At 54.8% G+C, this 14,725-nt stretch overlaps 1 protein-coding gene across 2 annotated transcripts in view; it reads left to right on the plus strand.

Annotated features, from left to right (window-relative positions):
* CACNA1S (calcium voltage-gated channel subunit alpha1 S) overlaps window positions 1–14,725 on the plus strand; it is a 111,464-nt gene that overhangs the window by 57,268 nt on the left and 39,471 nt on the right. Inside the window, exons 26-29 of one of the 2 annotated variants that reach the window (XM_050956069.1) lie at window positions 4,921–5,079; window positions 5,667–5,777; window positions 7,650–7,733; window positions 11,598–11,654. In XM_050956069.1, coding sequence (XP_050812026.1) covers window positions 4,921–5,079; window positions 5,667–5,777; window positions 7,650–7,733; window positions 11,598–11,654 — 411 coding nt within the window. The remainder of the gene's footprint in view (window positions 1–4,920; window positions 5,080–5,666; window positions 5,778–7,649; window positions 7,734–11,597; window positions 11,655–14,725) is intronic. The other variant, XM_050956070.1, reaches the window with a different exon arrangement.

Here is a 14,725-nt window from a genome sequence, read left to right on the forward strand (position 1 = left end):
AGTCAGTAGGGTGACCAGACGTTCTAATAAAATCGGGACTTTCCCGATATTTAACTCTCTGTCCTGCGTCCCAACCGGTCTATGATCGGGACCCCATCTGTCCTGCGTCCCAACCAGTCTATGATCGGGACCCCATCTGTCCTGCGTCCCAACCAGTCTATGATCGGGACCCCATTTTCTGTCCAACAGAATAGAAGGCATCTCTTCCTAGCCTGCTAGGGAGAAGGACTGGGTGCCGGGGAGCACCGTGGCTAGAGCAGTGCTGGGCAGGGGAGCAGAGCAGAAGGACCTTCTGGCTGACCAACATTGTAGGGCTGCCAGGCCTCTAGTGATGCAGAGGTGGTAGGATCCCTACCCAGATGGCTAGTGGTAACATCTCCCTCTGGGTCCTAGGCGCAGGGACGGCCAGGGGGGCTAAGCGCACTGCCCCTGCCATGAGCGCCAGCTCTGCAGCTCCCATTGGCTGGGGACCATGGCCAATGAGAGATGCTGTGGCAGCATCTGCGGGTGAGGCAGTGCACAGAGCCACCTAACTGCCTCTCTGCCTAGAAGCCAGAGGGAGATGTTGCCACTTCTGGGGAGTCGCCTAATGTAAGTGCTGCCCGGAGCCTGCACCCTTGCCCCAGCCCTGAGCCTCCTCCCACACCCAAATTCTCTCCTGGAGTCAGCACCCCAAACCCCACTCCTGCGCCCCAACCCCCTGCACTGGCCCTGTGACCCCCTCTTGCGGCAGGGGCCGGAGCCAGGGCTGTCCATCCCTGATCCATGGCTTGCAGAGGGGGATAGAGCCGGGGCCGTGCACCCCCCTCGCAGCTTTCTAGGGTTGTGCACTCCCCTCCCCCATGCCTCCGGTGTGCCCCCTCCCCCAATGTGTCTTGATATTTTACTCTTGAGATCTGGTCACCCTACAGGTCAGTGACTGGCGGTGGCCTGCCAACAAGGGGTGGCGGTGGGTTGGGGAGCCCCCTTGGGAGTGGGACCTGCTGCTCCCTTTAAGAAGGTGCAGAAAATGCTCCGACCATTGCACACTGGCCTCGCAGCTGGGTTCCAGCCACACCCAATGAGGGATGTCCAGCATTCCCAGTGGTGCTAGTCCCTGCCACGACTGTCATGCAGGATTCATGCTGCCCCCTGTGCCCTCTCCCCCACCCAAAGAAAGCTAGAAAATGGCCCTATATGGCCCATTCCTGCCTGGGACTGCAAGGGGCTTCGGCTTCCCACCCGGGTTAATAACGATGAGGATGAAACCAGACAATCACTTCACTCTCGAATGAACTTGCACTGAGCAAAGACAAAAACACCTCATAACCTGTGGGCAAGCACCTCTCACAAAGCGAGCCCTGCGTCTCAGACCTCTCCATCCTCCTCCTCCTCAGAAGAAACCTGCACGACACCGTCCACTGACGAGCTTCAATTCATCACTTTGCTAAACACTAAAATCGTGGACTCAGCAGAGACACTGGCTTGTGACTGTCACTGATGGGGCTGTGGGCAGTCAGGCCTAGTGGTGGCAGTGAGAGTTCAGCCTACTGGTTAGAGCTGAGTCCAGGGAGGGCAAAGTCCAGGAATGAGCCAAGGGTCAGAAGCCAAATGCCAGAGCCGAAGGAGTTGTAAGCCACGGGCAGGGCTGGGGATCGAAGCCAGAAATTTGAAGCTGGAGGGGAGCAGGGACTGGAACAAGGGCAAGTGCCGCTGTAGGCCTGGTACCCAGTAAGCAGCCGCTGATCTGCGGTGGGGGCCGGTCTTAGAACCATCAGGGGCTGTGACCTCTCTCTCAGTTCCAAGGTAGTGCAGATAGGCTCACTGATTGCTTTGCAGCAAAGTTAGTCGGGAACTAGGTCAGCTGCTGGTCTTGGCTGGTCTGATACCTGACCCTACCCTGCTGCTTTTAGGGTCACCTCCCTGGAGCCCTTCAGCTGGATTTCTTGGGGAGCTCACAGTAGGTCCAGGGCATGGGTGTGTTCCAGGGATTCCCACAAATGCTCTTCTAGGCCACATCCCTCCCCATCACTCAGCTATTGGAGTCATCCCCGGACTCGGCGGGAGTCCCGAATCTGCTGGCCCATGCGTTCCTCTTGGCCCTGCCCCGTTATTGGCATGCGGTGGGGAGTAGCATGGGGTGGGAAGGGATTCTCAGTGAAAGGTTTCAGGAGGGAGATGTGGAACAAGGGGTGGACCTTGAGGGATTCTGGCAGCTGCAATCAAAAGGTTACCAGGTGAAATTGTTCCATGATCACAAATGGCCCTAAGGGCTTGTGGTCCAGCTTCACAGATGGATGGTGGATCCCAGATCCTGAGCACCTGGGGTTGTTATGGGTCTCATGCCCAGTGTGCAAGAACAGGAGTTAACCCAGGCGACCTGGGCCAGAAGGAGTGTGACGTTATTGATATAAACTGGGACCATATAGAACATAGTTTGCAACCAAGGTCCTGTAGTGGCACCAAATCTTATGTAAAGGGGGTCATATAAGGTGTCTAAGACCAGGTTATGGGATCTCAGCTGGGCCAAGGCTTGCTTCTCTTTCATTCAAATTTCTGCCAGTTTTTGCTCGTGTTCAAACTCCAGGTTGTCCATCAGGGCTTGCAGTTTCATTGCTTTTGCTGATGCTTCTGTCTCATGGTTACTGATCTTTAACCAACAAAACTCTCAATACTAAATTTAAAATTTGGATAGCATGGGGTTCTGACCCAAAGCTTAATTGACCTGGTTCTGTGGATCCTAGCACGACTACGCCACTGTGACGATGCGGTTCTGGCGGGACCCACCTGAGAGTGCCAATTCAGGACCAATTGCTTAAACAGGGCAGTTACAGCCCTAGGCTGGGGTTTTTCCACCTCTAAGGCAAACCAAACCAACCAGACAAAGAGGACTTCGGTTTCACCCCACTGGCGTGCCACAAGTCACACAAGCTATTTCCTTAGACACTCCAGTCTCCCAGTATCACCACCAGTGCCACTCGTCTTGGGGATGAATGTTTATGAAAACCAACACCTCAATAAAAGAAAAAGGTTCTCTTGATCCCAAAGAATCAATCCCCAGACCCAGGTCAATATACACATCAGATCTTACCCACAAATCACGCTGTTGCCAATCCTTTAGAATCTAAAATCTAAAGGTTTATTTAGAAAGGGAAAAAGGTAGAGATGAGAGCTAGAATTGGCTAAATGGAATCAATTACATACAGTAATGGCAAAGTTCTTAGTTCAGGCTTGTAGCAGTGATGGAATAAACTGCAGGTTTAAATCAAGTCTCTGGAGAACATCCCCCACTGGGATGGGTCATCAGTCCTTTGTTCAGAGCTTCAGATTGTAGCAAAGTCCCTCCAGAGGTAAGAAGCAGGATTGAAGACAAGATGGAGATGAGGCATTAGCCTTATATAGGCTTTTCCAGGTGTAAGAACACCTCTCTGTTCTTAACAGTGGAAAATTACAGCAAAATGGAGTCTGGAATCACATGGGTAAGTCCCTGCATACTTTGCTGAGTTACAAGGCGTATCTGCCTCCTCTCAATGGGTCAATTGTGTAGCTGATGGTTCTTAATGGGCCATCAAACAGGCTAGGCAGAGCTAACACCAACTAGAAACACAACACAAATTTGAAATACAGACAGTATAGATCCAATACTCATAACTTCAACTACATACAGACAGCATAATCATAACCAGGAACCCATAACCTGCTCTTAGACACCTTATATGACCCCCTAACATAAGATTTGGTGCCACTACAGGACCTTGGTTGCAAACCATGTTCTATATGGTCCCAGTTTATAGCAATAATATCACAAGAGGCTGAGAGCAGAACGCCCAAGTGATTGCTGGTAACAGTGCACCAGGGCAGCCTGGAGTCAGAGAGGCGCAGAAATGTTTCATCACAACAGTTCTCCTATGGAAAATGCTGATGCTATTGAAAATGTGTCCCTTCTGATGAAATATCATTTGGAACCCCCTCCCACAATGGAACATTTTGCTAGCATCAGTCATTCAGCCATTTTCTGAATGGAATGTTTTGGTGAGGTTTGGTTTGATTTTTCATTTTGAAACAAACCATTAATTTAAGCTGACAAAGGTCAAAGGTGGCGGGAAACATTCCTGTTTTCTCAGAGCAAAACATTTCGATCAGCTCCAAACACAACTTTTGTTTCATGGAAACGTTCTAATTTTTATGTTTTCAGAATGGGGAAAAAATGTTCGACATCACAGTGTCACGAAGTCCCCGGGCGATGCTTAGGAACTGCTCCCCACAAAGCCAGTCAGGACTTTGGGGAGCCTCCTCTCCCTTGGAGCAGACTGGCTTCATCTTCCTGGGTCTGACCTTGGAGCAAGTCCACCCAGGCAGAGTCCTGGGGAAGCCAGAGGGTCCTGCACCCCCACTTCACAGTCAGATGTGACTCTTAGCCAGTTAGTAAAACAGAGGTTTATTAGATGACAAGAACACAGTCTAAACCAGAGCTTGTAGGTACAGAGAACGGGACCCCTCAGCCGGGTCCATTCTGAGCCAGACGACCCCGTCTGCACTCACTCCTTGTCCCCAGCCAGCTCCAAACTGAAACCTCCTCCAGCCCCTCCTTCTCTGCTGAGTTCCTTTCCCGGGCCAGGAGAACACCTGACCTCTTTGTTCTCCCACACCTTTAGCATCCCCTGCAAGGGCCCAGGCCATTAGTTGCCAGGAGACAGAGTGTCGGCCAGAAACTGAGGCACCCACACAGTATTCAGAGGAAACATTAAGAACAGTTCTACTTCATCACACACAGGATTTCCTGCACAGTGAGAAATTGGGTCTGGCCTGGCTCTGCAGGGGAGAGGGGCAGGGAGCGGAGCTGGAGGTTTTACAGCTGGGAGTGTTTCATAATTGCCCACAGTGCCACCTCTTTGGTCATAATTGCCCACAGTCCCAGCTTTTTCCTCCTGTCGCCCCCAGCGCCAGTGTGTCCAGTACGCGCTGAAAGCCCGCCCTCTGAGACGCTACATCCCCAAGAACCCCTATCAGTACCAGATCTGGTATGTGGTGACCTCCTCTTACTTCGAGTACCTCATGTTCTTCCTGATCATGCTGAACACCATCTGCCTGGGCATGCAGGTAAGGAGGGAGCAAAGCTAACAACCTTGCTGTTGGGTGGCAACCTTTGATCACTGTCCATGGGGCTTGGGGGGGGTGGGGTGTCCAAGACCACCCTGCTCATGGTAGCAGACTAGCAAGCCATCAAAGTGAGACTCAGGCTGGGCCACTGGTCGAGTGCCCCTGGATATCTGGGTTTGGATCTTGGCTTGGGATACTTCTGGCAATTCATCATCACTGCTCCAGGGAGGCCCCTCCTATGGAAAAGCTGGGGGTGCTATAGGTGAGGAGGGAGGGACAGTGGCACAGCTGTGTGTGAGTGTGGGGACCCTCAGGGCTGCGGATCAGGACTTGGGAACATCTACAGAGCTGTGGGGCAGGACCCAGGGCTGGAACAGGGAGCGGGCCAGGGGGCAGGTCTATTGGCAGAGGTGCATGTGGAATGGGGGAAAGCATCACAACTTCTGTTCACATTCCGACCCTGCCAGAGCTCTAGGTTTGTATGCTGGTCTCAGGCTCTCACATCTGGCCCAGAATCTGAGACCCCAGCCGCATACCTGCTCCCCATAGCCCTGTGGGCTAATCTGTGCCTCTTCCTGGCTCCCCAGCACTACAACCAGTCAGCTGAGATGAACCACATCTCGGACAACTTGAACGTGGCCTTCACCATCCTCTTCACCCTGGAGATGTTCCTCAAGCTCATGGCCTTCAAAGCCAAGGTGAGGGTGGGGTGAAAGTCTGGGCGCCGTGAGTGTGGGGAGGGGTGCTGGGGAGGTGCATAATGTGACCAGGATGTGGGCAGTCGTGCCCAGTGGTTGGAGCAGGAGTCAGAGTCCAGGGTCAGAACTGAGTTACCTGGGCTAAGACAAGGCAGTAGCTGTCCCAGCCATGGGCAAATGCTTTGAGTAGCCACTGGACTGCAGCTGCTGCCACTGCTGGGCTTAAGAGCCTGTCTGCTGGCTCTTCCCACCCCTCAGGCATGGTATCCATAAGCAGCCTGCTGCAGGCCAGCTGTGCTCATTGAGTTGCCTGGAGACTGGCTCCGCTGCAGACCCCGATTCCTGACTGGCAAGTGGGAAGGGGGCCCAGGTGGTGTGAATCTGGAGGAGGGCAGGGGCTCACCCCAAGCGGTGGGCATGGCATTTCCTCCCCATGTGGTGTCCTGGGAACACAATCCCCTTGGATCCTGGGGCCCCAGAGAGACCAACTCATGCCCAGTCACTCACCTGGAGAGTGTTACTGAAGTCACCTGGGCCAGGGCTGCAGGCTGACGTGGCAGCTCCTGAGGGGAGGAGCAGCGCCAATCCAGGCCACAAGGGGGAGCCCTTCCTCCAGTTACCTGTTCGCCCAACACCCCCACCCCCACCCTGCTGCTCTCACTGTTCTGGGCGTCTCTCCAGTGGGGGTGGGAGGCTAGTGGTCCTCCCTGGAGCTCTCCGGACCCCCCATCAAACCAGGCTTGCGTGTGAGCGGCCCTGGGAGAGCCCCAAGTCTCCCACCACCGTAGCCACTGAGCCATGTGAGAGGCGAGGCAGAGCCCCCTGCCCTGCCACACCCCCCAGGCATGTCCCTGATGCCCACTGAGAGATGGCCAGTCACCTCCACGGTCCCTGTCAATGTGCCCGGAGAGGAATCCCTCCCCTGCTCAACCTCACGAGCCATGCAGCTACGTGAGTCACTGCTCCATGGGCTGCCTTGGCATCCAATGGTCACTTTTCCCTACAACACCAATGTCAGCCCTCGGGGATGGAGAACCACAAATGGGGATGGTCCTCTGGGAACCAAGCCCCCTCCAGGTCATCCCTCTGAGCATAACCTGGGATAGTCACAAGTTGTCTTGCTGCCACTTGGTTCAAACAGATCCATGCCCGCCAGGCACTTACCCAGTACAAGAACAGCCTCCTCCAGCATCCCTCTGCCTTCCCTATGCGCATGTAGCCCCAGGCAGCCCGCTTAGTGCATGCCACAAGAGCTGCTGCCTGTGACCCATACACAGTGATGGGGGCTGGGGCAGGTGCAGTGCTGGAGATGTTTCCCAGTGCAGCTCCTTGGCCACATACCTGCCCTGTACTCGCGAGCCATGTCTTCCCCGCCATCCCAGCCCTGACTCGAGCTCCTTTGATGGACAATCACATTGTTGCTGGGCCTGTTGGGGGGTGGGAGCTTTGATTCCCTGGCATGCTGAGGACTCACCCAGACTAAGCATCAGCACAATCAGTGGGAAGGTCTGACCCCAGGAGCTAAGTGGGTGCTGGGTTCTGCCGTGCCGGCAGATAAGAGTAGACATGGAAGGCGATCTAAATCCAAGCTCTCTCCGTGTCCATCTCGGGGCATGGGGGGCAGCCTGCCTCGGCAGGCTGTGTTCTGCATGGGCGAACGAAGACCCTCCCTCTGGCACAGAGAGTGGGGCAGCGGTTTGCAAAGCAGAGAGTGCACTGCGCTCGGGAACAGCAGGTCTCCTCTGCAGGGAGTTTATAACCCCCCAAGAGAAATCGTCCCTGTCTGACCCTCACCTTCTTCCTTTCCTTTCCCTCTGTTTGCACCCCTCCCTCCCCCCGTCATTCCCACCTCATTGCTGTCTCCAATCTCAGGGCTATTTCGGCGACCCCTGGAATGTCTTTGATTTCCTCATCGTAATCGGTAGCATCATCGATGTCATCCTGAGCGAGATCGATGTAAGTGCCGCAGTGGGGGGAGGGAACGTGTCCGAGAGCATGGGCAGGACTGTGATGTCACGGCAGTGATGGCCTTGGCAGGCTACCAGCATCCCACTGTCACGTGGGAGGCCTGGGTTCCTGCAGGACTGCGCGGGACACTGGTCCAGCTTGCGGAGCAACCTGAGCCGGGCAGAAGGAGAATGGGGCAGGGGCCTGGGCACGTGGGTTAACTTTCTCCTCTCTGTTTAAGAGACAGTGCTGACAGAATCTCTCCTCAGCCATTACACAGCCATGGTGGACCCCCCCGCAGCCTCAGTGGCCCTCACCCCACCCCTCCTCCTGACTCTGCCTGGAAAGGTACCCTGTGGAAACTGCCTTTGTCCTGGGACAGAACCAGAACCTCAAGCTGATTCTGCAGTGACATATGCCAGTACTCTCCAAAGGCTGCACCCACGCTGTGCCCTGCCCGTGTTCTTTAAACACATGCCCAGGTGCCTAGTAATCAGCTCATTGGCCTGAGATCACCATAGAGATGGCTAAAAGGATCCCTATAACAAGTTTCTGCCCTGCACTCCGTGAGGGTCAGGCACTGTTTCAGTGACCTGCTGCGTGTGCATGGAGTGTGTCAGTGTGTATGATGATTGCCACATATACCAGGTGCCTACTCTGTATATGTGTGCCTGTATATCCAGTATACACCGGAGTATATTCAGTATATACCGTCTACATGATACCACACGAGTACGCTGCAGTGTGTATGTACCGAGCAGCCTGCATACAGGAGCATTGTCAAAGAGGCGTGCATGGAGCGTTGGTGGGAGCTGTGTACCCGGTTGCTAGCACGTGGCACGGAAACTGGCTCCATACACACATCGGGTGTACGGTATGTACAATCAACCCAGCTATAGTCGGAGAAGTAGCTTCAGAAGTGAACACTCCGGTGGGGTTAGCATGTCCTCATTAATAAAAAAACCCATCCAGTTGTCACTGCAGAGTGTCCCTGCTCTCAGTGCTGTGTTCCAGAGTAGCACTTAGCCGTTCCCCTGCATCTGAGAGTGAACCATCGGCAAGGAGATCCAGCCTGGAGGAGATGAAATGTCATCCTCTACTGTTCTTGGGCACAGCTTCCCAGCCCCAATGCACACCAGTCCTGCAGTCCTCTGGCTGGCTCCATTCTCCTGGGGCGACTGCACTGGCTGTCTCCTCGCTGAGCGAGCTGCCGAACTCCGGAGAGCAGGACTCCTCAGAGCCACCCCCACCAGGTATTGAGTCATTGGCTCCATTCCTATGTCACCACCAGCTAACAGCAACCAAAAGCCCTCCTGTGCAGGACTGCCACCCTGGCTTTAATGACCGGCACTGTGTCAGCCCCTCTGCTTTGTCACCATTCCCAGCCAGCACAAAGGACAAACCCATTAGGGAGCTTGCAGAGGTCCCCAAATTGCCTGCTCATTTGGGCAGTTGCCAGCTGCTGTCAGGAGTTCCAGGCAGAGCAGCAGCTACCAGCCCCTTTTCCCAAGCGCCGAGCTGCTATCGAGTGGCTCTGTGCCCACAGAGTGCTCTGTCTGCCCGGGGGGCCTTGAAACATGTTCTGGGCTGCTGTGTCCTTCCCAGCAGTTCTCAGCCACAAGGGCACCCGGGCTCCGGATCCCATTGTTGCTTGGGAAGGGATCCACTGGAGCTCTGGCCTCCCCCTGGAAAGAGCTTGGCATTCAGTGGGTATCGAGAAACACTAACGGGTTGGGCATGCTGCCCAAATCACCCCACATTCCCTCCTCCAACAAGAGACCTCGGGGTTGGTTTTTTGGTCTCCTTCCAGAGGGTTCACTCGGCCACCGCACAATCCCCCCACCCCTCATCTCCCCCTTGACATCGCTCCCATGCATGCACCTTGACAGCCCCCCCTTATGGCCACTGTCAAAGATCCAGGGGTAAGGGGAGATCCTCTCTCTGGCCACCAGGAGCTAAGGGACCCAGAGTTCTAGGGGCCGTTCTGGAGGTTTTGCTTAGGGGGAACTAGGCTTAGTGAAGCTGGACATGTAGCTGGAGAGCAGCAACCCCACCCGGTAAGTACTCCTCTCTGCCCGCCGTTGGCAGCTGGGGTTTCTGGGTCATTGCAAGTGGACATTGCCCATCAGGGTATGTGTTTGCACCCGTATCACCTGGAGTCTGTAGCCTTGTCTGCTCTGGAGACTGAGCGATTGCTTAGGGCCCTGAGCAGCTGATGGGGGCTCCCTACTGGCTTTTTTGTATGCGCTGTGTGAGGGCCCCTCAAAATGTTCCTGCTTGGCCCAATGGGCTAGCACTGCCTCTGGCTCTGGAATGCTGCTTTCTGCCCAAGCGCACAGACCCTGGGAGCACCGTGGTTTAGGGAGGCAGCTCCCTCACGGAACTGCCAACTGGGTCCCAGCAGCGCCACTGGGACGGGCCGCCCTCGTGTTCCGGGGCGAGGTGAAAGTTCACCAGTAACAAAGCCATCCCTGGCAGTTGTTTTCTCCCAGAACAATGTTAAGGCTGGTTTGCTAAGTCTGTCCTCTGCTGCTTTCTCTCTGCTTCCTTTCTCTCTCCTGTTTCTGTGTACGGCTGTTTGCTAACTCGTGCGAGATGGGGAGGAGAAGGCCTTGCTATTGGAAGCCCTTTCCTGAGTCACTCAGGTCCCGATCCAGCAAAACATTTAAGCACGTTCAAGTGGTCCCAACGGAACTTAAAGTTCAGCACCGTTACCGGATCATGCCCTGTGACCGTGATCCAAAGCCCACTGAGTCGATCGAAATACACTCGTTGACATCACTGCATGGTGGGTAAGGGCTTACAAGTGAAATTCACTCCTGCACACAGGGCCAGCATGATGGCTAGTCACCAGTTAGGCCTGGTGTGATGCTGTGAGTGGTGCTTGTAGCTGTATTCTGGGCATAGGGGAGAATTGTACCCAAATTGCCCTAGCCAGAGAATGGGAATAGCTAGATGTGCAGATATCTGCTCTCTATCCGCGGACCATTTTTGTGGATCGGATGCAGATACAAAGTTTGTATCCATGTAGGGCTCTAGGAATAGCTACACTCTAGGAATTAATGAATTGAGCACACTTGGGTGAGAAGGTTTTGTGTATGGACGTGAGCCTGGGTCGGGGCAACACCCGAGAAAGAGCCTTCATTAACTTGGTAGTGAAGATGAACCTGAAGTGACTTAGGAGCTGAAGTCTCATTTTCAAAAGTGGCTCAGACACCTGGGAGCGTAAGACTTGCTCTGCACTTGAAAATGTAACTGTTGTGTATGTTGGCTACAGGCATGAATTTTTGACCAGTATGTAGCTATATCAATGCCAATATGCTGCCATGTACTGGTATTCCCGTTTCCATATGGGAATAGCTATCCCTATATAAAGCACCTTCTACATCTGCATAACTGCGTCCACACCAGGGCGGGTTGTATTGCTCTAACTATTCCGGAACAGTTCAAGCAGAACAACTTTCTAGTGTAGACAAGGCCTGCATCTCATTGAACCTCATTGGTGGCTTAGGCCTTTAAGTTGCTCTGGTACTTTTGTAGATGCTTCCTCTAGTGCCTATCTTTAGGTTCCCAAGTCAGAACATTTCTCTTCCAGTCTTACCCAGCTTGATATTTCCTTCAGACTGCCCTGGGGATGAGCCTGGATTCAGATCTGCCTTGTTCTGTGTGTTAGATTTTGGGCCATCCTACCCTGTCTTCTTTCTGTGTCTCTTTCTCTCTCTGTTTCCCATCTTGCCCTTCCCTCCAAGGATCTGTGTCTCCGTCTGGCTCTCTCTTGAACCCAGGAGCCTGTTTCTCTTTCTCTCTCTGTCTCTCTTTTGTTTCCTGCCTCTCTGACAGTTTTTCTTGCTGACTCTCTTGTTCTCTCGACAGACGTTTCTTGCTTCCAGTGGCGGACTGTACTGCCTAAGCGGAGGCTGTAATGGCATTGTAAATATCAGCTGCATGTGCTTGCAGTGGGTCTCCTTATTTTTCTTCCTCTAGTTGTTTCTCTGCTGCACTCGGCTGCTGTGTTTGCGTGGATTGCATGGTGTGAATCCAGGGACCTGCTCTGCAAATGCACAAGGTGACTCTCCCATAGCGGAGTGGGGGTAGGAGCTAAATACACCAATGGTCTGGGAGTGAAACACAACCAACCTCTAGGAGATCGTCTTACCTCCCACTGAAATGTGATCTCCATCCATCTATCTATCCATCCACCCCTCCCTATCCCTCCCCGACCCATCCATCCATATGACACTTTTCTTCTATCCATCCATCCTTCGTCCATGAAATACAGCAAAACTCAACCAGAGACAGAACCATCTAACTAAGGTTGTATCTGGCTGTTGTACAGACAGGACAAGACAGGACAGTCGCTCTACCTGCTCATTGTACCATCTAACACAATGTTAGTTTGTAGGTCTCTCCCCCCAGCTGTATGCGCACAGCTTCTTAAAATGTGATTTGGTGCAAATGCAGGGATACGTTTCTCAAACCTTCCTTTCTCTGCGGAAGGTTAGTTTCCCTCCTGGCCTAACATTGCCTTGGGCTCTGGGTTCCCTCAGTCATTGTTCGGCTGTGTAAGGTACAGAGCTTGTGCTGGTGTCGGTGGTAACTGATCTCCTGGTGATGGACAAAAGTTAGGAGTCCCAGAAGCAGTGTTCCCTCTAATTTTTCCCACCCATGTGCGAATGAAGTTTGTTATGTGACACATCATCTTCATATTGATGCACATAAAATTCATGTGGTGGGGGTGAGGTTGAGGGATTCAGAGTGTGGGAGGGGGCTCAGGGCTGGGGCAGAGGGTTGAGGTGCAGGGGTGTGCGGGCTCTGGAGTGGGGCCGGGGAACGGGCTTAGTGCTGGGGCAGAGGGTTGGGGTGCAGGGGGTGAAGGTTTGGGCTGGGAGTGCAGGCTCTGGGATGGGGCCAGAGATGAGGGGCTTAGGGTTGGGGCAGAGGGTGGGGCAGAGGGTTGGGGTGGGGATGGTGCCACTACCCTGGCAGGTCTGGGCTGGGGCTGGGCTGGCCTGGGGCACCCTGGCTGCAGCTGGGTCTGGGCCTGGGTAGGGGTGCCCCAGCCACATGACAGGTTGGGGGCTGGGCTAGGTTGGGGCTGGCGGGGCACTCCTCCCGCAGCAGGTCCCCAGGCAGGTTGGCTGAGCGCCTGCGTGGCACTAAATAGGCTGCTGCACTGCTTTGCAGCTTACAGGGAACTTAGGCAAGTGATGTTGTTGGAGACCTGTAGGCAGCCTTTGATAGCAGGCACCAAGGATGGAGGCTGGGAGGGGTCAGTGGCATTGCTCTTGACTGGCTCCCTCCTTTAGATCCCAGGGGATGGTTGCCCCACTGTGCTGAGAGCTTTCTCGAGGGGTTTCCATGCAGTCCCCCCGCCGGTTAGCACGTGTGTAGCCACTAGGTAATTAGATGGTAGCGGATGCAATGCCGCCAGTATGTGATGGCTCAGGCCCAGAGGAGGCTTTCCCAGTGTCTAGCCGGGACAGAGGCCTGGATTCAAGCTTCTGGACAATGCTGGTTTTGAAGAAGTCCCAAGCACCCCATGTGGCACTTGTGGTCCTAAGTCACATGGGTCCTTTTACCACCACCCTCCGCCCCCGCAAGTGAAGCTCTACATAACCCAGACATGGGCAAACTACGGCCCGTGGGCTGGACTGTCCTGCCTGGCCCCTGAGCTCCTGGCCGGGCAGCCTAGTCCCCGGCCCCTTCCCCGCTGTCTCCCCTCCCCTGCAGCCACGCCTGTCGGGGGGGGGGGGGATAGGGGTCGGGAGGGAACTCAGGGGACAGGGAGCGGGGGGGTTGGATAAGGGGGTGGGATCCCGGGGGGGCAGTTAGGGGTGGGCGGGTCCTGGGAGGGGGTGGTCAGGGGACAGGGAGTGGGGGGTTGGATAGGGGGCAGGGGTCCTAGGAGGGGGCAGTAAAAGGACAAGGAGCAGGGGGGGTTGGATGGGTTGGGGGTTCTGAGGGGGACAGTCAGGGGGCAGGAAGTGGGAGGGGGCAGATGGGGGCGGGGGCCAGGCTGTTTGGGGAGGCACAGCCTTCCCTCGCCGGCCCTCCATACCGTTGTGCACTCCTGCTGTGGACCTCGGGCCAAAAAGTTTGCCCACCCCGACATAGTCGATTTCCTAGCTGGCTCAGACACTTCTCCCCATACTCCACCCCAACAGCTGAGATCAGCTGAGACAGTCCCTGGCAGCCCCCAGCTTTGAACACTGGGGGTACAAGAGTCTGGGCATCCTTAGTGGTGGGCAGGAGCCCTGACTGCAGTTTCCCTCCCCTCTTTGGTACAATGGGGCCCCGGGCTATTAGGCATTTGCCCAGGTGCTGGCTAGTTTTCTTTGGGCTCGGGGCAGTGCCGAGTTCTTTGGAGCTGGCCGTGTGTCACTGAGTCGGGTTACTTGTGCAGGTGTTTAGAGTGGCTGCACACGACCCTAGGGGAGATGGCAGGCAGTGTTTATGAATTGAGCCAGAAAGAAAAGGGGAAAGAGAAAAGGAAAGAAGGTGAGAGAGAGAAAGGAAGGGAGGAGGAGGCAAGCGAGAAGCATGTTTTCCAGCTGAGATGTGGCGTGCGATCAAAGCTCAGTGAAACGGAATAGTGCAGGGAGGCTGTTTCCGGCAGCTGGCGATGCAGGGGAGAAGGCTCTCGTGCCAGCAGTCATGAAGGATGCCGAGGAAGCTGGTGGTGGGCAGATGGAGAGGAACAGAGAGAAACAAACTCTATCAGTTCGGCTGGAAAAAGTGGGGGTGTTTTAAAGCAGAGGATGGTGCCCAGAGACCTGGCAGAGCTTTTGCTGCTGGTAGTGATACTGCTGTGGGTGGGCAGCGGCATGCTGGAGCATGAGGAGGGGCAGCCGCAGGAGGCCAGAGAGGGCAGTTGCAGTAGCCATGGGGTGATGGAGGCTGGGATGCGATATGCGGCCGAGATGGAGCTGGGGCAGGGATGGCGACAAGCTGATTTTTCAGACTCTGAGCCCTTTGGAGAGCAGAATTAGGGACACTTCACT

The sequence above is a fragment of the Gopherus flavomarginatus genome, chromosome 5 (genome assembly GCF_025201925.1).
Source record: "Gopherus flavomarginatus isolate rGopFla2 chromosome 5, rGopFla2.mat.asm, whole genome shotgun sequence".
In the NCBI taxonomy this organism is placed as follows: Eukaryota; Metazoa; Chordata; order Testudines; family Testudinidae; genus Gopherus; species Gopherus flavomarginatus.